General features: G+C 44.2%; 6 protein-coding genes across 6 annotated transcripts; 3 read left to right on the top strand and 3 right to left on the bottom strand.

Annotated features, from left to right (window-relative positions):
- Positions 1 to 170: 170 nt before the first annotated feature.
- On the bottom strand, positions 171 to 1226 carry EAE97_006028 (uncharacterized protein; the record flags this gene model as incomplete). The annotated part of the gene is made up of 1 exon (XM_038876541.1): positions 171 to 1226. One exon carries the CDS (start codon positions 1224 to 1226, stop codon positions 171 to 173), a length of 1056 nt encoding a protein of 351 aa, XP_038732248.1.
- A 584-nt stretch (positions 1227 to 1810) lies between these two features.
- EAE97_006029 (uncharacterized protein) lies at positions 1811 to 2572 on the top strand (the record flags this gene model as incomplete). The annotated part of the gene is made up of 3 exons (XM_038876542.1): positions 1811 to 1832; positions 1898 to 1956; positions 2012 to 2572. The coding sequence occupies 3 exons, from the start codon at positions 1811 to 1813 to the stop codon at positions 2570 to 2572; spliced, it is 642 nt and encodes a 213-aa protein (XP_038732249.1).
- Positions 2573 to 3139: 567 nt separating this feature from the next.
- Positions 3140 to 5701, bottom strand: EAE97_006030 (uncharacterized protein; the record flags this gene model as incomplete). The annotated part of the gene is made up of 6 exons (XM_038876543.1): positions 3140 to 3257; positions 3361 to 5265; positions 5328 to 5342; positions 5398 to 5449; positions 5504 to 5527; positions 5587 to 5701. The coding sequence occupies 6 exons, from the start codon at positions 5699 to 5701 to the stop codon at positions 3140 to 3142; spliced, it is 2229 nt and encodes a 742-aa protein (XP_038732250.1).
- Positions 5702 to 9154: 3453 nt separating this feature from the next.
- EAE97_006031 (uncharacterized protein) lies at positions 9155 to 13414 on the top strand (the record flags this gene model as incomplete). The annotated part of the gene is made up of 1 exon (XM_038876544.1): positions 9155 to 13414. One exon carries the CDS (start codon positions 9155 to 9157, stop codon positions 13412 to 13414), a length of 4260 nt encoding a protein of 1419 aa, XP_038732251.1.
- A 525-nt stretch (positions 13415 to 13939) lies between these two features.
- On the top strand, positions 13940 to 14304 carry EAE97_006032 (uncharacterized protein; the record flags this gene model as incomplete). Its single annotated transcript, XM_038876545.1, has 2 exons — positions 13940 to 13951; positions 14065 to 14304. 2 exons carry the CDS (start codon positions 13940 to 13942, stop codon positions 14302 to 14304), a joined length of 252 nt encoding a protein of 83 aa, XP_038732252.1.
- A 583-nt stretch (positions 14305 to 14887) lies between these two features.
- Positions 14888 to 18067, bottom strand: EAE97_006033 (uncharacterized protein). Its single transcript, XM_038876546.1, has 4 exons — positions 17502 to 18067; positions 17374 to 17431; positions 16566 to 17272; positions 14888 to 16385 (listed from the first exon to the last, which is right to left on the bottom strand). The coding sequence occupies exons 1-4, from the start codon at positions 17658 to 17660 to the stop codon at positions 15417 to 15419; spliced, it is 1893 nt and encodes a 630-aa protein (XP_038732253.1). The 5' UTR covers positions 17661 to 18067; the 3' UTR covers positions 14888 to 15416.
- Between the last annotated feature and the right edge of the window lie 5985 nt (positions 18068 to 24052).

Here is a 24052-nt window from a genome sequence, read left to right on the forward strand (position 1 = left end):
GGAATTCGGATATAATAAATTAGTCTATCGAATATCTAAATCAGTGCCCGACACTAAACATAGTGATTCAAGATATATGCTACGCTTTAAGAACTGCTCAACTCCTAAAATCCAATCATCCTGAACGCCTTCGCTTAAACATAAACTCCAACTCAATCATAAAACTATGCTCAAGCAGACCCTTCACCAGCACTTCCTCCCTCCCCACCACTCTGTTCCCTCACTTTCCTCATTCTCTCCTCCGCCGCCTTCGCCAAAACCTCCCTCCTACTCATTCCCTGTCCCGAAGCCGCTCCCGAATTCGTCCCCGTACTTTCCGCGCCCCCCGAACCTCCTACTCCCAGTACAAATTCCCCTCCGCTCCATCCCCCATGATCATCCACTTCTTCTCTACTATAATACTCCTCTTCGCCCAGCGCATGGCCTCCACTCCTCCAATCATTTCCCTCTACCTCTTTCTCAATCTCCTTGCATAAATTCCAGAAATTCCGATCATGCGGTCCCCACACATTATGCGCCAATTCGTGACACAGCGTCTTGCGAATAGTTTTATAGTCTCGATATCCATCATACGCATCTGTTCTCAGACGCAATTCAATCACTTCTCCTTGATTCCTATTCAGACCCAAAGTGCGCGATGTACCTTCATGATTTGAAACCGTATGTTCAACGGGGTTCATTTCCGTCAGCAGAGGAACGGTGAATTTATGTTTGCGCATCGCGGCCTTGATGCCCGCGTCGTCTTTCAATCGTTGCAGAAATTGGAGAGATTTGGAGGGGTTGGGGAGGTAGGGAAGCGGACGCAGGGTTTGGAATGTGTATTGCGCTTCTTCTTGCTCGCGCTTCCAGTCTCGAGTTTTGTAGGCGGAGACTTTTTGCGCAGGGCGAGTAGAGGGGCCGTTGACGCTGCGGGAGGCGGCGAGGGCGCCGGCGGCAACAGAGGATGCTTCCGCGATGGTGCTACCCATGAGGATTATTTTTTTGTCGGTGAGAGATGTTATTGAGAGGAAAGGGTCTTTGAAGGGGAGTTTTAGAAGACCGAGTTTGGAAACCATGAGTTTTTGGTTTTGAGGGGGGATTGAGAGGGTGGTTGAAATGGAATCGGAAAGGTCGGTGATGGTTGCTGTGGGAGGTAGAGAGAAGATATGAGGTTTTCCATGATGAGTGACGGTTATAGAAACTAGATCTTGGGGATTAGTAGACATGTCGTCGTCGTTGGTATTCATGATCCCTTGCGATTTTCAGGTCAAGTAGTTTGTAATTCACAGCACAATGCGAATGAATGGAATGACTGCGATAGCTTATCAGTATGTGTAAAAAGAGTGTATTATATTGTATTGAAAGCTAAATAATATACATAGTTTGATAGAATCAATAGTAATCATGAGTAGAACTTTCTAGGCAAAAAACCGCTTCGTAATCATCATGTTTCAACTTTCAAAGCTCAGCAGACGTTCTTGCCACAAAAGCAAGCTAAAGATTACATAATCCACGACCTTCCTTTGCCAAGCTTTCCGATCCGCCGCCGCCAATAACCTTACTTCATCATCCCTGGCCTGGTTGTACCTTTTTACAAGGCTAAATCGAGACTCAGCGTTAGCTAAGCTTCAAGTTGCGTGTCCTCAATCCAGTCCGTCAACTACAACGACAACTGTGCGATCGAATGTGTTATATCAATTGATTTATTGATTTCAATTGTTTTGCTTGATTCTTGATTCGGTTCTAAACCTCTTATCTTTGAAACTTGGGTCTTTGAGACAAAGTATCTGCGATTGCGCATGTGTAGGGAAACTCCCTTGACTTGCTCATCATGAATCTTTTTCGAATCTTGGGTATGTTATCCCCCTAATTGCCTTCGCTCATTGACTTTTCAAAAGCTAATTCATCGCGCTTGTAGGGGACTTCTCCCATCTCCTTTCAATCCTGATTCTCCTCCACAAAATGCACCAAACAAACGTACGTCTCCTACCCCTTCCCCTCTACTCCCAACCAACCATCTAACCCCCTCCAGTCCTGCGCCGGTATATCCTTCAAATCTCAAGCACTCTACCTCCTCGTCTACGTCACCCGCTACCTCGATCTCTTCTGGACTTTCACCGACTCCCTCTATAACACCACTTTCAAGCTTCTTTTTCTCTGCTCCTCCGGCTACACAATCTACCTAATGACCACTTCCTTCAAACCCACCCACGACCCCAATCTCGACACCTTCCGCGTGCAATATCTCCTCGGTGGTTCCCTTGCCCTCGCTTTCATCTACCCCTACGCCTATACCCCCTCTGAAATCCTCTGGGCCTTCAGCATCTGGCTTGAATCCGTCGCCATCCTCCCCCAACTCTTCCTGCTCCAAAGAACCGGAGAAGCCGAGACGATTACGGCGAATTATCTCTTCGCGTTGGGAAGTTACAGAGCATTATATATACCAAATTGGTTGTGGAGATATTTCCAAGAGAGCCACTGGGATGGAATTGCCGTGTTTGCAGGTGTGATTCAAACGGTTCTTTATTCGGATTTCTTTTGGATTTACTACACGAAGGTTATGAAGGGAAAGAGATTTACTTTGCCAGTATAAATCTCTTGAAGGATTATATGGGATCCCAGCTTTAACTTACTAAAGCAGAGATCGATACAAAGGAAACGAATGAAACTGGATGCGCAGACGAGTCAGTTCGCGAAGGAGACGAAGACTCACAGAAGAAAAAGAAACACTTGTACGACAAATGGCTCTTTGTCGATGTAGAGCCACAGACAAAATAAGATATGATGAGCATGGTTTGGCGTTGAATGGAGACGGGTCTAGATTCTGCTCGAGGCATAGCAGGGTATGGAAATGAGGCTCAAGTTTTCTCCAGCAATTTTGTACAGTATTTGTAAAATGCATAGAGTATGTTCTCTGACCCATTGAAAGTGCGAAGTAAGCCTTAAAGTGATCAAAAAGGTAAATGTATTTGTCTATTTCATGTCAATTCATAAACTTCACATTATTGTGCATTCTAACCACCCCCAAAACCCGGTAATAGACATCATCAATTTCTTAAATTGTCATTTTTTCATTTGACTGCCTACAACCCATATATACACAAACACCATTGTTTGACGCACGCAAGAAACCCAAATACAAAACCCATCCAGATCAAGATCAAGGACCATAAGCGACTCTTCCACGAGGATTCTCGCTTGAGTAGCCCGGGGCCAGGAAATTAGTTTCTGGGTTTCCTGTCTCCTTTGCTGCTGAACATCTCGCCATTGTTGGGGAACTGTAGCTTTTGTTAGTTTTTGTGTCTCCAGTAATTAACTCAAGGGGCGAGAAGGGTGAGGGTGAGGATAGGGAAGAGCAAAATGAGATGTGTGTAAACTAACCTTCTTGAAATGACATCTGTAAAATAAAAGTTATCAATAACCTTCTTCAAAGGCGCACCTGTTGGCTTGCTACCCTTGTTCTGATCTACCAATTGAACCTTGCTCAATTGTCTCAGAGCAACTGGTTCAACGACATCATAGCTAGCTAATGAAGGACTGATCTCCACCATACGATCACGCAGAGCAGCGACATCATCGTATGGTAATGGAGCACCCAAGAATTCACTGACTGCTCGGATAATCTTCCAATCAGTTCTTGCGGCACCAGGTAATGAAGTAGCGGCACGGGTCATTTGTACACGTCCTTCGGTGTTGACGTATGTTCCGGCCTTCTCGGTATATGCGGCACCTGGAAGAACGACATCGGCAATTTGAGCCCCACGATCACCGTGATGACCTTGGTAGACAACAAAGGCGTTCTTAGGGATATCAGCAGCATTGAATTCATCAGCACCGAGTAACCAAACGAATTTAGGCTTTGTCTCAGCAACAGCTTGGGAAGGTGTGGTGAAGCCAACTTCAAAAGCACCAGCTCTTGAGGCAGCACGTTGAAGAACGTTGTATCCATTCCACTCCTCTGTCAAGAAGTTGGAGGCGTGCTTCTCAACGAAGGTACCAACCGTCTCGTACATGGCCTTGGCATCAGCGTGGTCAGTGACACCTGAACCAACGATAATCATTGGTCTCTTGGCCTCTGCCAGCTTTTTACCGAAAGGTCCAGCGAGGGTCTCCTTCAAGGCGGCAGCGTCAGTGCCGAGATGCTCAAATTCGAAAGTTGATTCCCATGGTTCACCGACGACACCAATCTCAAGGTCAGAACGTAACCATTGTTTGCGGATACGAGCATTAAGACCAGCAGCTTCGTGTCTAGTGTTGCTTCCAACGATCAAAATAGCATCGGCTTCCTCTACACCCCAAATCTTAGAGTTGAACAAGTAATTCGATCGAACGTCGATTCCGTGTGGCATTGGGGCGTTTCCAGATGGCTGATCAAGAGCCAAGTTCTCAGAGCCAAGCTTGTTGGCAAGATCCTTCATTGCAACCATAGATTCAGTCTCAATCAATTCTCCAGCAATAACCTTGAATTCGTTACCCTTTGGAGCAAAATCTTTGTATGCTGCACCAATCTCAACCAAAGCTTGCTCCCAACTGACTGGAAGGAATTTTCCATCCTTCTTAATTAATGGGGTAGTAAGTCTTTGAGTTTTCAATCCATCACAGGCAAATCGTGTCTTATCGTTAATCCATTCCTCGTTGACATCGTCGTTCAATCTAGGGAGAATTCGCATAACCTCGAGACCTCTCGAGTCGACTCGAATGTTTGATCCTAAACCATCCAATACATCAATAGATTCGGAGTGCTTCAATTCCCAAGGTCTAGCTCTGAAAGCGTATGGTTTTGATGTAAGAGCTCCAACAGGGCATAAATCTATAATGTTTCCAGACATTTCGGAATCCAGGTTCTTCTCGAGGTATGTTCCAATTTGTAAATCGTTTCCACGTCCAGTCGATCCGAGTTCCGGTGCACCAGCAATATCGTTTGCGAATCGAATACATCTTGTACATTGAATACATCTGTTCATCGAAGTCTTGATGAGGGGTCCAATATTTTTATCCTCAGAGGCACGCTTGCCACCAACTTCGTGGAAGCGTCCACGATCAGCTCCATATCTCATAGATTGATCTTGCAAATCACACTCTCCTCCTTGGTCACAAATAGGACAATCTAGCGGGTGGTTGGCCAATAAAAATTCCATAACTCCTTCTCGGGCTTTGTGTGTGAGGGGTGAACTGGTCTTGACGACCATACCGGGCTGTACTGGCCATGCGCATGATGCAACTGGTTTTGGTGCTTTCTCGACTTCAACTAGACACATACGACAATTTCCAGCAATCATAAGTTTTCTATAGTAAGATATTCGGATCAGTGGGGTTCGTTTGTGATATGCGCAGTTTTGTCGACTTACTCATGATAGCAATATCTATGAAAGTGTTAGCAGAAAACTTCAGCACATAGATTTTCTATCGAAAGCTTGCCTTGGGATTGTGACTCCTGCCTTCTCGCATGCTTGAATTAAAGCAGAACCAGCTGTGGCGTGTCAACAACTTTTTCCCATCCCAATCATGATCAATCCTAGCATACCTTCTATAGAAACTTGTTTGCCATCTAGTATAGAAATCAGTCAAGTCTTCTGTGATATCATTGGCAGATCTAATGCTACTTACCAACAGTGAGAGTAACCTCTGCCTGTCTTCTATTTGTAGTCGCGAATGTTCTTGCAACATATAAACTTTGTCTACTGCTTCGTAGAGCGGATCTCGATAACGTTGACCTCAGCATGGTGTGTATGTAGAATCTGGGTATGAAAAGAAGAAAGAAAGAAACTCCGCAGTACAAAAGAGGTGGCGAGGGGAAACCCTTCAATTGATTAATTATTTACTTCTTTACCCCAAATTCATTTGAAGCTCTCGTCGTTCGGATGTAACTTGTTAGCGTAAATCGTGGAATTTACTAATCCCGTTCCCCGTCATCATGATTGGTTCACTCAAGATGACTAATATCCCACACTATAAAGTTCTTCACATTCGGAAATTTTCTAAACTCTCTCTTCTTTTCTTCTTCATTTAAATTGTAATGGACACTTTTATTGTGGGTGTACTTGAGTGAAGCAATTCACAATCAATCGAGTCTTCCTCTATCTTGTGTTCTAGAAGAACATATATTGAGCGCTGGAATGGATGCAAATGAAATCTTTTCTTACAAGAAAGCTTTATGAATGCGCAACTTACCGCCGGCTGCTACATACTACTTAGAATGACCTACATCATCGTGCGCTTGTGAAAAATCCTAATCGACGACATAAACTGTTAAGAACTGGGAGTCACCATGAACTGGATGTTCGACGATTATCAACATCTTTTTGATTCAAGGTCGAACTTTAATCTACTGCTGTAAATTCTTTCGATGTTATTTCTTATATTTTTTTGACCATCATTTATTATGAAAAAGGCAATCACTATGTCATAGTCACTCACTCGTACACCTGCATCCTGATATGGCTGCCAGAATCTTGCCGTCTCAAAAACTCCATTTACTGCTTTGGCACACAATGTATTGTGAGGAGATGAACACTGTTCATCTAAATGTTTGCGTCAATAGCAATGGAGTACTGCCTATTCTACGAACTGATGCCTTCTTATGACGATCTCCGGCACGTTTGCTTCAGCAATCTGAATGCACGCCTTGCTCCCATCGTCTGCCTATTATCCAGAGTAGTACCTCGTCCTTCCCGTTGCTGAAATGACCGCCATTGAAATGATCACGTCCATCGTCTCCGTCGCCTTCACACCACGTATCCCAAGCTGATAACGAATTAGCCATACATCACTGACATGTGTTGACTGCCGCGAGATCGGCTTCCCCTTAAAGTTGTGCGTTTTCGAAAAGAGTAAACTCACTTGGTTCATTAAAATGCAGAATTTTACCGATCGACGTGTAATATCTACCTCTTACGTCCTCGAAATTCATTCGATGACCCTCGCGATCCTTCCCACCAATTGTAAAGCTTGCTCTCTCTTTAAAACCTACTTCAAGTAGAGTCTTGAGAGCAACATTCATGTGAAAGATAGGCATCAGCGCCTCGAGATCTTCCGAAGACGAATTATTAGCATGGAAGTGAACCTCCAATTTGCCTATGCTTGGCAATTCCAGACTTGGGAACGAGGTCGTGATGACCTCAGTCAATCTTCGGAGCTGTCCAAGATTGGAAGCAAGTCAAATGCCGGCGTGGGTTCTGTGCTTTAAAATTCCGGACCACTTGCTTCCGGAGGTAGTGAAGACATTATGAGGAGCTTCCTGGAATCCAGATTAGGAGGCTCGCGAGTAAATAGACAAGCTGCTATACTCTCCAAAGGCGGATTTCTCAGCTAGTAAGTAAATAGTCACTGTAACTTCTTTTTCGGGGACTCGGGGTTCCTTGCTGGAGCAGCGGATCAATGTTAAGATGACAGAGAGTCAAGATGGAGGACAAGAGTCAACCTCCTAATATATCGAACTCTCAAATATGTTTCTGGTTATTTGTTTGCTGCAAGTGACGTCCTCTTCTCACTTGCGAGGAGGAATCATGAGAACTCGGATGACAGCATCAAACAACTTGAGAGCTTCGCTCTCAACAAACAACTGAACTTCTCCCTATGTATCTGGCAGTCTCAGGTGATACTATCCCTCAATCTTCTCGGACGACTCGAAACGACAAACAAAGACAAAGAACGATTAGAAGATACATTGCTACAAGACTCGGATTGGGCATCTTGATTTTGATATCTGCCTTTGCCTAAATATGTGCCTAAACATGTACCAACACCTCACAAGCAGCTTAACTTTGATTGTCAAATTTTCAAGCTCTTTTCAATTTCTTCTTGAGATTTTATCGCAGAGTGTCCGAAGCTATCAAGGTATGGATGGAAGTTTAATGGCATGATGGAATCTTACCAGGGCTATCCGAAGCAGTCAGGTTGAGTCCGTAGTGCTCGTTGAATTGCTGCTCTAGGAGCTCTGGTAAACTCATAGTCGATGAGGAGCAGATCAGATATTAAGCTGCATACTAACTAGATACGTGCATTAACCAACGCTGCCTCAATGCTAGTGTAGAATGCCTAGGTAAGAAATTGAGAAATTTTGCTTTCAGTAGTAGTAACCTGCAAAGGAATCGGGTGATAAAGGGACTTAGCTCTTCAGTTCTTCCGCCCTCTCACTTCAGTTCCTCAAATCGTTTCGATCAAGTGAATGGGGTTGATTATGACAAGTGGAATCTTGGCAGAGTTCTATTATATTGATAGGTAGTTATGTGAATTCTTTCGAACTTTCTTTGGGGCAGGTAGGGGAGAAACGCAGGAAACTATTTAATATTCACAAGGACAAGTGACCTTGTGATGAAGAGCAATTTGCAATAGAAGACTGACAGAGATGTTCTGTTACTGTATTAATTCAAATCAGTGAATCTTCCCATAGCTAGGAAGAGGAAGAACTTGAAAACTCGATGAAAAAATAGGTTGTAATCAGGAAAACCACTGTTGATCACTTGCGAGATGGATTTATCCCATGTTTCCTAGAATTCTAGTAAACACAATCTACCGGTAGTTTGAATGTGTAGTATACCCAGGTAACAGAAGCAAAGTCTTGCCGAACTGAGAACCCAGTCCATAGAGCCAAAACAGATTTATAGACGCATAAACATACAGGCTCTGCATAACTGTGATGAATGTCCCATTCCTGAACAAAGCTTTACTTTACTCCTTTATGTTTGAAATTCAATATGGCCAAGTATGGTTGGTATCTTTCATCTTTACCTGGGTATTTTATGGTAGAGAAGGAAGAAATTAATGAAAAGGCGAAGTTCGAGTGACACTTCCAGGAGAACTAATGATTGGTCAATGTGAAGACTGAACTTCGATACATTCACTTTTCAATCTAATGATGAGAAAAAAGATGAAACTAAGAAGCCTGAGGTCATTCGAAGACTTTTCATGCTCATTTTATTTTGTGCTAGCTTATATTATCAGTTCGGGAAACGTTCTTGTGACCTTGAATTATATTCCCAGTAGGATAAACAAACAAGTCCCCAAAAAGACAAAACAGAACAAACCATACATAACAACCATCGAAACTCTCTTCAATTCTTCTGTTAAGTTCTAGATTCAAAAGACATCAATTGCTGTGCAATAAATTGTTTTTGTTGGATACAAATTACCTCGACTTCAAGGTTAGAACTGTCCATCAGACAAATCACACAAAATGGACTTCAGTAACGGCCTTGGCATATCCTTTGGCACAAACCATTCGGAGTTTGAGGAACGTGATGACAATTACGGAGAGTCAATTGAATCTAATAACGATCATCAAGTTCATCATGATCAGCAGATGGAATACAATGGAGAGACTCCGGGAGATCAGACATCCTTTGAGTCTCAACTTGCCGATCCAGACAGTACTCCTCGACCAAACTCTTCTTACCAAAACCAGTTCACCCCCATCAATCAAGCTTCAGGTGGTGCACAAGCCCAGTCCTATGGTCAACCATATCAATACAGTCAACCGAGCGCTTCTTTTCATCCTTTGGGAGGCAATGAACATCTTCAGGGTCATATGAATGCTATTCTTGCTTCACAGAACGACTATGGCCAAGCAATTCCTCAATCTTTGCAATTTGGCGCAGATCCTCAATTCAACAATCATGGTCATCCTGAATATGGCTTCCAGCACATGTCAAACCAAGATCGAATGGATACACAACATGGCTTTGGAAATCCTGGTATGCAACCTCAGCAGTTTACACAGAACAACAATCAGCAGTATGACTCTCCCCCAGACATGCAGCACCAAGAAGATTCTGGTAGTTCCCCATCCTATAATCTTCAAACATATCGAACTTTGTACAGGAATCAAGAAGATTTCAGTCAAGTGAGCGATTGTTTAAGCTTTCAGCCAAGGGCCGGTTCTTTGAGAGCAAGTCGCTTTCGTCCAGTGCAAAATCAACTTGGCGACCAAGCTCAAAGTTCATCTTCTGCAGGACAAGGGAATATGTCAAACAAAAACAACAAATCGTCCGGTCGTGCTCCAGGCAAGAAAGGTGGAGGACCCGAAGCAAGATACTGGAATGGATTCGACACACATCGCTCAATGTGGCCCGTTCAAAACTGGATCATCGAAACTATCTTGCCTGGATCATGTATTTATCACTTGACTCCTGGCGAGCAAGAAGGCATCATTACAATGATGCAACGTTTAGGATTGGACAAGTGGAAGATTACATGCAATGAGGATATCCAAAAGTTCTTGGATCATATGAAGTCATTCAAATCGCAGCTCTACGCGAAAGAAGCACAACTCAGAGCAGAAGCAGGTCTGCCTGAGCTTCCTCTGCCTGAAGAAAATCAAGATACTCAGGATGGTGATGACCCGCCTCTACAAGATACATCTTCATTTCCAGAGATATCACCAAATCATGTTCTTACCTCCGACCATGGAGAACCAATCTTTGGCCGGGATCCAAGAGACTATCGCCTCGTAGGTATGGGTCACTCGCATCAACCAGATGATATATCTTTCATTCCAGTATGCTCAGAACAAGAGATCGTTGCGGGTCACAAGTTGTCAGCTCAAGAACTCAACTCGCAACTTCGTCCTCCACCTTTCATTACCCAGCATTTTTGTCCTACAACTTTCCAATCAAATTACGGTATGCAAAATCAGCAAGGATATCTATTGACTCATCCAAGTGATCTACTTCATCCATCTGTGGATCAAGGCATGAGCAGACCTTTGGATTTCTCGTATCAAGATGTCGGATTCAATGGTGGTCCACCACAGCAATATCATAACCATGGTTATGCGAGTCAAGCACAGCAATACCATCATCACGGTCAACCTTTTGAGTACAGCTCCTTTCATGGTTACTCCCCTCATTCTCCCCATCCTTATCCAATCAACAATGCTGACCAAAATTTCCATCCAGCTCCACCCCCAGAAAAGATTGAGGAGTACGAGGAGTACGAGGAAGACGACGAACAGCAAGAGGAGGTAAGAGGTACTGAGTCTCAGTCTCAGACCGCAAAACAGAAACAGGAACAAGAACAGAAGCAACCCGAGCCCCCGCAACAAGAAGACCAAGCCATAAAATCCGAACGCGAACTGAACTCCGACTGTTGGTCTATCCACGCCGACGAAATGCGCTCTCCACCACCGAATATCCATCCCATCCTCCGACCTGCAAATATGCCGCCTTCGCCTCCACGACCCCAGCTTCGTTTTCCGAGTAATGAGATCAATCCCTTCGGAGCGAAAAATAGGCCTCCTCCAATTATTGGGCTTGGAAATCGCGTGTGGAGTATTGCTCTGGGTGCGTTTGATGAGAATGGGGTTATTAGGGATTGGGATAAAGCTAAGAGGAGAGAAATTGGTGAGGGGAACTGTGGATGCAAGGGGTTGTTTCATGGGGATGGGAAGGGGTTTTATTATATGGATGGTGATGGCGGGGAGAGGATTTGGTGTGACGGGGGAGAAGGGGAGGGTGGCAAGGAGGACAGTGACAATGGGGAAGAGGGAGAGGACGAAGATGAAGGCGAGGAAGATGAACAGTTCAGAGGAGTACCGAAATGGGTTAAGCAGGCATTAATTCATGGACCAGAATTAGATAAGAACGAAGAGAGAAGAAAAGAAGTGGAGTATCAAGCGATGATGGCGAGAAAGGTGAAAGAAATACTCGCGAGAAATAAAGCGAAGGAGAGAGGAGAGATTCTAGGATTTGGTTTTGATGGGGATTTTGGATCGATGGATGTGGAGTCATTATTCGATGATGCTGAAAATCTTGAGGGGTATGATGCGAATCTATTTGATCCAAAGTCGAGCGGTAAAGGGAAACGAAAAGCGAGAACTGTTGATTCAGAGAAGGATCTCGATGAAGGCTCGCCAGTCAAGAAGTGGAAGGGAAAAGGGAGAGCTGCGGAATCAGATGAAGAACTGGATGAGAGGGAGGTTGCTAGAAAATATGCTAACAAGGAGAAGAATAAGGGGAAAGGAAAGGGAAAAGTGTTCGAACTTCCAGAGGAAACGGGAAGGGAAGATTACTTGTTTGGAGATTCTGCAGAAACGGCTCGATGGGCTGAGGGATTGGGTCTTCGGCCTCTGGAGAACGAAGAGGAAATGGATGAAGATAGTGACGATCATTTCTACGAGAACATCAATCCTCCACAGGGTGGCTACGACACTACACGGTATCCCAACAATTCCGAACATGAACATGAATCCGCAACCGCAGACTCCGAGCTCGCAGCAACCGGTATCATCCTCCCAGCCACATTTCCGAATCCCTCCCATCCCTCTTCTGAGGAAGGAATCGAAGACATCCCCAGACCAGCACCCTACCTCTCTCGCCGCAACTCCGGCCCCTTCAACATCTTCCAATCTCTCCTCCTGACCCCCGAAATAATCCTCGAATTCATGCTTCACCTCTCCCCCAGAAACCTCCTCACACTCTACTCCATCTGCCGTCCCTTCCACACCATCCTCTCTCACTGGATGGCGCACGCCATTAAATCCATCGTAAAGCACCAAGCCCCCTACTCCTACACCATCTACTCCTTCTACCTCTACCGCGAGCTCAGCATCCCGGACCCCCTCGGCACTCTCAACTCCTCGGGTCAAATCCGCCGGGTCCCCAGCCTCAAATACCACCAAATGGTACTCCACCGCTGCCGCGTCGTGCGCAACATCCTCGCCTCCCTCGCACGCCAGCATCTACGCTGTCCCCCGGGTACAAACCACGCCCTCAAAAAAGTCTGGTTCCTCATGGATCTATCCACCACTCTCGACCGCGTCCGCCTCATCCACAACCGCACCTTCTTCACCGACCACGATCTCTACAACATCCAACACTTCATCGTAAAGCTCGACATGCGTCTCAACTGTCCCACCGACGGCCCGGGCTCCGATTTCCTCCGCAAACTCATGCTCGGTCAGCGGGGTCTCACCCCGCTATGTCGCTTACTCTCTCGCACCGGTTTTACCGATCTCTACGAACTCTACCAATACAGCGTGCGTTACTCCTACACTCCACTCACCCCCGCCCCCGATCTCCATCTCGGACTATTCGATGTCCCAGAATGTGAACTTGGAACCGCGCATCTAGAGGGCTGGGGAAAGGGCTCAAAACATCTCATGCGCATCGATGAGCTCGTGATGCGTGAAGCGACGCGCAGAGAACTGGGCTTCAAAGAACATATCATGATGATGTTACTCTGGGGATATGTGGATCCGCTTACGGGGGAGAATCTGCGACCGAGCAGAGAGGAAATGTATATGAGTGATGGGGAGGGCGAGGAAGCAGAGAGCGAGGGAGATCCGTGGGAGGGCACGGGAATGAATATGCAGAGGTTGGAACAGGTTGTTTTGGGGAGGGCAGAGGAGAGTGATGGCGATGAGGATGAGGATGATGAGCAGCAGGGAGAAGAGGAATGGGAGGATGAAAATGATTTCGAAGATGATCCTTGGTTGTGAATTTGTGCGTGAGAATTTGAACTTATGAAACGTGTAAAATAAATAGCTTGAAGCTATTTCAAAAAAGAGACATACCTTTTTTGTAAGATATCTAGGTATCTATTGTACCATAAGTAAAAAAAAACATTCATAAGAATAATTCATTGCTGATTATCTACCTGACTATAAATCCCAACACTCACACTCACACTTACACTTACACCCACCCCCCGTAATCTAACAATCCAACAAAACATGAACACTCAAACCCCACACTCAAGACTCAACATGAAGTCTCCAATACACACTAATTTACACCTCTGATACTTTCCACGTCTTCCACATCTTCCACATCTTCCACATCTTCCACCACACACACACACACGATTTTCCCAAAACACAAGCCCAAGATCATTATCCCACCCCACCCCACCTCAACCTTTCGATTCTTCGAAGAAATACCTCTTTCTCCATTCAAATCTTCAAATTTTCAATCTCCATCTCTCTCTCATAAGTGTTCAAAACAAAAGCTTTAACTCAAATTCCATGATCACCCAGGTGAGTAGATAAATTCTTCATCGCCACAAATAAATCCGAGGGGATTCTCTTGCTTCACAGGTAAACACCAACCATCGTAGTGTGTAGTAGTAATTACAAATTAACCATCACAGCGAGATACAAAGTTCCAAAAGATTCAACTTCAACCATATGTATTCATTGGTGAAGCAGAAAAAACGAGAAGTGTTATCTGCATCCCTCAGCCTATCTACGATACTACTGATTTTACCAATCCAGCAATTCACTCCTCTCCTCTAGATCCTATCACCTCCATCCACCACCACACAGTAGAACTCGACGCACATCCTAACTCACCACCGAAAAACAGAAAGAGTAGACACGAGGAAAAGTAAGCTTGCTACAATGAAAGAAATAATAACAACCTAATCACATCCATCCATCCATCCATCCATCCAGCCGTCCATGCATACCATCTCCTAACCATCGATCGTCATCAGACAATCCACACCCATCCAATAAACCATCATCCTTCCATCCGTCCACCCCATCCATGCCCAAGTACCCCCAGCCCAGCGACCAAACGATCAAACCTTCTAGCAACCCAGCCCCAAATGTCCTAAATATCCACCTGCACCCCCACCCAAACTAACCAATTATCGCATCAGTAAAGAAGACGATAAATGCTTGAATGCTAGTATGTATTTTCCCTTCTCCCAGAAATGTTACGAAGGAAAAATAAAGACAGGAGAAAGACGCAAAGTATTCGACACAAAGTGCTGGAGAAGCCGAAACAAGGTAAAGACAACTTCATCGCGAGCACACACAAACCGAAAGGAAAAATACAAGAAAGCGCAATAAAGAAACTCGAAAACAACATGCAGAAATCCTAACCCTTCTCGAAAAAATCCCCTTTGCCAATATCCATCACCATCGCCATCGCCATGCTTTTTTGTTATTTGATCGAAAATGCGTTCGTCATATTTCCATACTCCGGTACGAAGGAGGAAGATCAGACCAGATATTAGACAGAGAAGACCGAGGACCCCGTCCAAACACCCCAACCACATTAACGACAGCACTCCTTCGCTATGCACCAAGCCAAGATCCAACCGGTTCAAGTCGAAATCGTCCCTTTATACACCATCAAGCATATTTCGATCCGTTTCCATTTGCTCGCTTTCCCTTTGCAGCCCTGAAGTCAGAATCCACCTTCCGCATTAAAAGAACTCCGCCCTCCAAACTTTGTTCCATGTCAATTTTCCACATCATGTAAATTTTCCCTGCCATTTTCTTTATACCGCTACCGATCCAACCGACTACCCATCCCAACCACCCATGTATGCGCTAAATCCACCTTATAAACCATTGTAACAAATCCACAAAGCCCCGACCGATAAATGTCTATCTTTCATTCAAACCCCAAAGCCGTCCTGAAATATAGTCACAGAAGAGATAGTCGAAACGTATAAATGGAAAAAGGATGAGCGCAAATACCAAGAACGCCTTAAGCTGGAGATTTGCTTGGAGCAGCAGCACCATTTTGACGAGCATCACCGCTACCCATAGACAAGTTGTTGATTCCAGATGAAAGGAAAGCGAATGGATCACTTTCACCTTGGTTAGCGTAGAAGTTGTTTGAAGGCCCTGCGGATGCTGGACCATTGCTGGCTGATTGGAATGCTGCCTCTGCAGATCGGCTATCAAATCCTCCTGCGCCGGCAGAGTGAACACCAGTTGCAGGACCGAAGTGAGTGTTCAATGAGGGGTATGAACCAGTTGGTGCGCCAAGACCGGATGGAAGAGCATAAGTGCTAGGTGGGCCACCAAAGTGTTGACCACCATAACCACCGGATGGACCGAAGCCACCAGCAGCTGAGGCAAAAGGACCTGGGCCAGGGGTACCAGCCATGGAGTTGGAACCCATGCTATAGTTGTTCGCAGCATCCATTGGGGAAGGATAACCAGAATCGGCAACGACAGCGGCACCAGCACGACTTGCGCCACATCTTAAACAGCTGACATTCTTGGCGAAGTTGTGGTAACCACACCCTTCAGATCCGCATTTCCAATCACCGGCACGGAAAGGAACAACGCCACCACCACCTCCCATCCTTCCACCTCCGTGGCCACCTCCCATACCTCCGTGATGACCCATGTGTTGTGGAGGGGGCATCATTGCTGGTGGACCATAGCCGTAACCACCACCACCACCACCACCATATCCACCACCCATCTCAGCAGCTGGGCCACCACCCATGGCTGGGAATGAGCATCGGAAACAAGCAGTTCTACGCTGGAAGTTAGAGAAACCACATGATGGACAAGTCCAGTCTCCAGGGCGAGGTCTGTTCTTGCTAGGTGGGAACGGAGTAAGAATTTCTGCAGCACGGTCAAGAACGCGACTGGAAGATGGTGAGACCTCGATGGCTTTCTCATTGAGAGCTCGTCCGTTCATGCAGAGACTTTCAGCGGCCTGAAAATTTGTTAGAGAATGACCACGAATATTGAAAAATTTGATAAGTGAAGCGACAGAGAGATTGAGCAATTTATCGTAGAGTAAAAGAATAAATTCATATGAAGCTGAACACACGATTTGATGTTCGTGGCACAACATACAAAATAGGAAAAGATGAGTGGGGGGATTTTGGCTGACCTCTTCATGGGATGAAAATACTGCGAATCCAGAACCAGTAGGCTTGTGCTGATCTGGGGTTCGGAGCGTCCAGAAAGCAATGGGACGACCACCGAATTGGGTAAACCAGCTCTCGAGCTCAGATTGAGTGGTATCGTGGGGAAGTCCTGCCATGTGGAGAACTTTGCTGCGTTCCGAAAGAAAAGCTCTAACATCAGCACGGGCATCCATAGGTCTAGTAAGAACATCAGGATGTTCATGAGGAGGTTGTGACTTGCGAATCAACCCTCTGAGGACTCTAGCAAGTGTAACCGCTTCTTCCATTGCACGACGAGGGGAGGCCGGGGCCAAAGCTTGGAGGTGGAATGGTAGGTTGTGCTTGATTGGAGCACTAGCTTGAACAGGTTCGACCTCCAACGCAGCGCAAATATTTGAGAGCATGGATGGACCAAATGGCAGAGATTCAGGGTGATGTTGTTGCCATCTTTGGTACTCAGTTCGAAGGTCAAAAGTTCTAGAATGTTGTAAATATGGAGGCAGCACAACAGCTTTGTCACGAGCTTCGCGAGGAAGCTGGACTCGAAGATCCCATGAATCAAGTGTAACAAAAGAGAAGTCGAGATTTTGAGATGTGAGGTGCTCGGCAGCGAATGTATCGAATCGGTTGATCGCATCGCGGAAGGTACCTGCAGTACGGACATGTTCCCAAGTAAGAGTAGTCAAGCTCGCTGTAGATGTTTAGTTAGCCAGTATTCGGAAGAATCGGTATCGAGGCCGCCTTGAAGGATTGAGGTCCATATCTGATGAGATGGTTCCATTCGGCACTTACTACATAGAGGAGTAATTGGAGTGTTAATGGGCTTAACAAGAACACTCTCTCGGTGAAGCTAGAGAATTTATTAGTTAGCAAGTTGGCTTCCGTAGATAGACGAAAGCTAAATTAAGATGAAAACTCACCTCGTCACAAGTTTTTGCGTCGAGTAAAATCCACCCGAGCTCTATCACCTCAGCGGAATCTTTGGTAACGTAAACGCCATGTTCATCACAAGTGGTAGCAACGTGGATGACCACATATCGATCTAAGTTGCCTTGCTGGCCTTGAATAGCTGTCGACATTTTTTGGAAGCTTTAAAAGTGTGCGAAGGGGAGGAATTGAACTATTCTTCCGAATTGAGAGAGATGAGTTGTTGGGGGGGGAGGGGGGTAGTTGATGTAATCGATGGGAACCTCCGAAAAAACGAATAGGGAGGTAAGGAAGAGGTTTGGAGGTTTGGAGGTCAAGAGGAAAACAGGTACTCGCAACCAGATTAAGAAAGAAGAGAAAGTTTAAAGAAATGTGCTTTAACCTTAGGTATTCAATATCGAACCTCCGGGAAGAGAAGGTTGGTTGAGAATTGGAGAAAAGAGGGAACGGAGGATGTGGAGCTAAAAATTCTTGTGGTAAACGGTAAACAGCGAGTTTGAAATTTGACGGGCAGGGAACATTTAATATTTTAGCGGGACGAGAAAGACTGGTGATGAGTGAAGATAGAAAGAAGAGATAGAGAGATAGAGAGAGAGAGAGGGAGAGAGAAATATAAATATAAGTATTTATTGAATATTAAGTAGTAAATAATAAATATTGTATTTTTAAACACGTTAATATATAGATAGATAATGGAAATAACACTTTATTTGTATTTTAAAACAAATTAAATAAATATAAAAATAGTGTATACAGCATCACATTACAGATCAATTGAAAGATATCATTACCTACTTGGGATCTTGTAGATTCATTATTTATCTACATACACATATACATATACATCTACACATACCTACCTACAAGTAGGTACACATACGATATGTTAACAAGACCAATTAATTATTCATCTACTCAAATTGGTAGTATTCGAATATCATCACTACATTCATCACTCACTGCTCCTACTCCACACTTTCAATCGTTTTCATATCGTGAGTAATGACATCCTGTTACTACCCAGGGAAAGTTTACTTTTTATATCGCGCCTCAACGCAAATAAGAGTTCAGGGACTTTCGGATTGGCCCCTTATACTTTTAGGATGTTTACTTCTTGTATTAGTTGTGACTTCAGCATTCTAGGTGATTCTCCAAGTTCATCTCTAATACCTACAAAGTATAGTTGAGGTCTATCTTTCTACGCCGGCCCAGCGGTAACTCTACCCATACATACGTACATACAATACACGGAGTGCGTAGTAGTAGTGTGAAGCTTATTTGTTCTTTCAGAAGCCGTTCCGAGCCAGATACCTCCCTCAGAGTCCTTCTAGTACACTCTTATTATTCATAGCTTTCGGATGGATGAAAATCGCTACACCTAGTACTTGTACTATATCTAGTACCTGCTCATCGAAGGAGGGTTTGGAGAATATACTCTGCACTTATATTTACACTTCCACTTCCACTTCCACTTCCACTTCCTCTCATCTACCCTTCCTTACCTAGGTATTATTTTTCTCTCTAGCGTCCCTCACTCTAACCTAATCATGCTAGCTGCCATCGATCATTACCAACTTGAGTATATCATGTATGTCAACAACAACACCTACCTAGTGCTCTATACCTTGGTATTGATGCTAGCACTTACCTAATCAGGTTCAGTCGATAACGGATTCGTTTGTACCTGTCAATCGAAATGGGATATAAAATGATTCAGATTCGTCTTCTAGAAAGTGTCAATTCTGACTCCTTCTCCATCTCCCTGTCTGTCAGTTTCACTTGAAAAAGTATGGGGAAGGCGAGGAAAAAGGGTTGAGTTTCCCGGCTATTCTAGCCCTAAAGAATTGGTCGGTGAGTCTTCCGTGGCTACCGTTACCACGACTTCGATACCTCGTTGGCTCTTCTAACCTACTAGGTATGTAGGTACCGTCCCATGCTTTTTGCACGGTTCTGCTATCCGGTCTTCTTAATCACGGACCAGGGGGGGTGAGAGGATAAGTAAATATATATTTATTGATTTCTGTCAAAACTGTATGGGTCCTTGTCTCACATATACATCTTCTTTTTGTTCCAAACATCATCCCCAGGGGGCTCATCTCTACCGAGTCATAACTTGACCACATAAGAGACCAGACCAGGTACCAACCAGTTGCCAACGCGTTACCACCCAGTTACAAAGTATGGTATCTCGAAATACCACCTCCTTGCGATTCACCGGTCAGATATCTTCAACACTTTGACCCAAATTCACGGAGTGCAGAGTAATAAAGCTTGGAACCATATTTACATGGGAATATCCAATATACCGGCATCGATCAGATGATTTTTTCAATCCACTTCTCTGGAATTGACCCATATCTTTTTCTCGTAGCATCGGGAACAAAAAGGGGATCCACAGTTCTACAAAGTATCACCAAGGGGCCGCCAGAGCGACGGAAGCTTTCTCCTGTGAACTTCTCATTTCTATCTGTGTGAGAGTGGAATTTCACTGAAGTAGTTGTACAACCCGTGGTAAACACGATACACTGCGTGAAAGCCACGATGCCACGAGTCACCTCTATTATCATCCACCGCTGTCGGTCCTTTCATTCTTCCATAACCAATCGGTTTCCAATGCTTGTCCAATTGATGAATTACAACGGCTTTCCATCCTGCTTGGCTGCCGTTGATTAATCAGCTGTGATGTTCCACTGCATCCAAAATGAACCCAAAATACGCAACTGGTACACCGTCTTTCAAAAAGAAACCCATACCGGTACCGTACCTGTACAACCTCATCATCATATTTGAATACCCGGGCTCCATCCAGGTTCACCAAATAGTCATCATATCAACCAACAATCTGTGATGAACCAATGGGTAATTAGAAAGTCGGAAAGGACAACATATCAAATGTTCAAAACAAGCGGTAACGCAAAGGGTAATATTACCCAAGTAGAATGTCCAACGCAGTGCAATTCAATTTATTAAGATCTGTTGAAGCCCCTATCCATTCAACAGTACATCATTGTGGGGGTCCATAAGTTTTCCATCCCATTCTCATACGATGAGGAACCACAGTGCCATTGTACTCAGAATGATCACCATTCAAACCCGTTGTAATCCACCGCCACTTGTTCATAACCATAACTGGATGATTTACCTGCAAACGTTGGTCCCGATATGACTTAATAATAACCTAACCTCTTTCAAGAAAAATTAAAAATGGCTGGAGATTAAGAGATCCCCTTGGATTCTTTCTTGTGACCACGATTTGTTCGTTGCCACCCATATCTTGAAGGATTCGATAGGTCTGATTCTGATATCACCAAACGGATAATCACATATTTCTATTTGCAGAATACGGCATCCAAAACCGGCTCGGAGATTTGATCAAGGGAAGAACAAACGAAAGTATAAAAATGACCTTGACGCGATAGCCGCCGTTTCACAGATGTTTTGTGAGGGGAAATCTTATGTGACAGTTGGACGAAATTTATGATGAAAATGGAATTGCCTACATGATATTTAGACCCCCTGACTACCTAGCAGATTCTGGATTTGTCCTTTTTGTTAATGTTACCATCAGTTCGGGTTCGCACCGGCTTCCGCAGACATCATGATTCGATGAGCCTTTCATGCCTCATAGCTCACGATTGGGTCTGACAGTGAGATTTTGATTTTGATCTTGACTTAGACTTTTTTTTCTTAAGAATTATTGGCTTCAAGAACGAACAATTTGGCATTTCGTCATTCTATTCTTATCACTGATAATTCCGGTCACCAATAAAAGCGTCAAACCAAGAATATGGAAAGCGCCTGTTCTGTCACTTGGCCGAAACACAACGAATGAATATCAAAACCATCAATCACGTCACCATACTGTATTTCAACCCAAACGATTACATGAATTACCTTGGCATCATCTTTACAGTATCGATTCCGATGATTTTGCTCACAATTGTCCAATGAAAGATGCAGATTCGAAGGATAGAGTATTGGTGTGATAAATACAAGCTTACGAGACAGTGGTGGTTGTGTAGTAGTCTTATCACCATCCAATTCCTCCGAGAATTTTAGATTTCTTTCTACCAGTCGATGGAGAGCGTACATATCCTCCTAAGGATATCTGCATGGTGATAGTATCACCTATGTAATATTGGGTTTGGTTCTTTTGCAACATAGATATCAATGGTTCGGAGACGCCGTGCTTTACGGATGATGGTGATGCATTGGAATCTTGATACTTTTCTTGTTCATCATCCTTAATCTCTCATTTGCAATCCGTCTAATTCAGCAATCGAATGTTTGCGTTACTTCTTACTAGATCATTGATCTGGAAACATCCATTGAGGGGATGTCTGGATCTCAAGTCAAGTGCTTTGCAATTCAGTGAGGAGCAGCAATCAATATGGTTTGTGTCATGAATGGTAATGCAGTGTTCTATTTTTTGTTTTATCTACTTTTCATTCCGTGGGCGGCATACACGTTTTTAGAACCATCAACCTTTTTCATTGTGAGGATTACGCCCCCAAGGTATTCACGAAGATGAATTTCGATTATCGCACAACTGAATCACAAGCATATCCAGATTCAGCACCATATTCAAAGAATACCGGTACACCGAAACTCGGAGATTAGTACATGTGCTCACATTCTCGACAAAGTCGACTTCGACCATCACATTATCTCTCCAGAGCAGCGCGTACAAATTAAAGCCCTGAAAAGTTGCGATACATCGATTTCTGCAACACCAAAATCCATGCATATGGTATGTATAAAGCGCTGACAATTCAAGTGCCTACTACATGACTTCAACTCAAAGCACCACCCACCAGCCTCATTACTGTCTGTCCAAGCAACCCAGCCCATGAACAACCTCAACGTTGATACAGGAACCGGGGGTTCACTCTCTCGGTTGTTTTACCTCTCCAACGAAACTCTCAACACCTAAAACATTTGTACTTGGATCATCCTTGCACGCTTGCACTAGGTATCCCAAGCTTCCGGATAGAAACTGGGCGGTTGCCGGAATACAAAAAGCTGTTATGTTTTGATTCGTCAATGGGTTGGCTTTTTGGATGCTGGATTGGAGATGTTTCATGGATTAGCTTGTTGCGTGTTTTATTGCTTTGGTTAACGAAGTTCTTGATTGTGAGTTCGGGGTTCGATATATTGCTTGATAGCTTTGATGAGTTAAGTTTTTCCTGTCTTCAATGCTCTGCTTATTTCGGAGTTCTACTTTGACTTTGCTGTTATGTCAGTTTTTATTGCAGGAGGGATATCCTCATGGTGAGTAGGTTTGTCAGCTAGACATCCCGAGATGGAAGAAAGATAACTCGCACATTCCGTTTCCGCTTTCCCAGTCAATCCAATTCAATTTAATTCAGCGTTTATATCTATCTACCTTACATCTGCGGAATTACCTGGTATAAATACCTCATACCTACTCAACCTTTTCTACAATTTGTCGACATACATTCTCCCCTTACCATTTCACACAAGTGCGAGAAATGTTGAAGATGACTACCTAGTTCTAGGAGTATTTGTTTTCGAGTCAAGATTTGCTCTACTGCAAGAGGTTTTATATCTAACCTCGTGTCTATTTCTATGATGAAGTAGTACTGTAGTGGGAAAGGGATACTGCATCGAGATGATGGGCATAGTATGGTATGAGGTATGGAATTTGAGATATTAAGATCAGGCAAGAGATTAAATTTAGTGGATGATGAGAAATGTGATGATGGTGTATGTGGATGTGTACACACCATTCAGTCAAGCAGATGTAAATTTTTTACGGGCGGAGGTAAGTGGATAATGCGATGTGCAACAAGGTGCATTTTTCCAATCAGTGGAGTTGATATGAGAAGGGATGAATGATGCGATGTGCAAAGCTATGGATGGACATGGTTGGACATGGGTGGTAGTGTATATCAGATATGTTATTGTATGGAGAGGGGAAATAGAGTTGGTGAATGAGGATGTGAATGAGGATATGTGATGGAGTTGGAAATGGTAAAAATGATTGATGTGTAAAATGAGGGAATGGAAATGGTGAATGAGGGATATGTAACGCAAGTGCGAGTTTTATCGAGACGGAAGGAAGTTATAATGGCTGACTGTATGGGGAGAAAAGGAAGGGAGAAGGAGAAAGTGGGGAGATTGGTGAATGGTGAGGAGTGTAGTTGGTTTGTTGTGGGGGGGGGGGGGGACTTTGTGAATTGGTTTTTTGTGAGTTGATTGTTTTAGGGATGGATGAAGAGAAGATAGGAGGAGAGGAGAGGAGAGAAGAGAAAATAAGAGAAGAGAAGAGGTTGGGAGAGGCGGAGAATGGGACGAGCGTTGTTTGAAAGAAGTATGCGGTTTCTTCCCACGGGAGGGTGTGTGGTGATTTTGTATGAGTGGAAAACGGAGGGATTTTAGGGCGGAAGTTGTGTAATATATGGTTTGCGATGAAAAATGAGAAAGAGATGTTTGGTTAGTAAAGTATCGATGGATCTTCATCTGGTGAGGTAGGTAGGTAGATACCTTAGTCCAGTAAGGATGATGAGGTTGATGGAGGTGG

The sequence above is a fragment of the Botrytis byssoidea genome (assembly GCF_014898295.1).
Source record: "Botrytis byssoidea strain MUCL 94 chromosome Unknown BBYS_011, whole genome shotgun sequence".
NCBI lineage: Eukaryota > Fungi > Ascomycota > Leotiomycetes > Helotiales > Sclerotiniaceae > Botrytis > Botrytis byssoidea.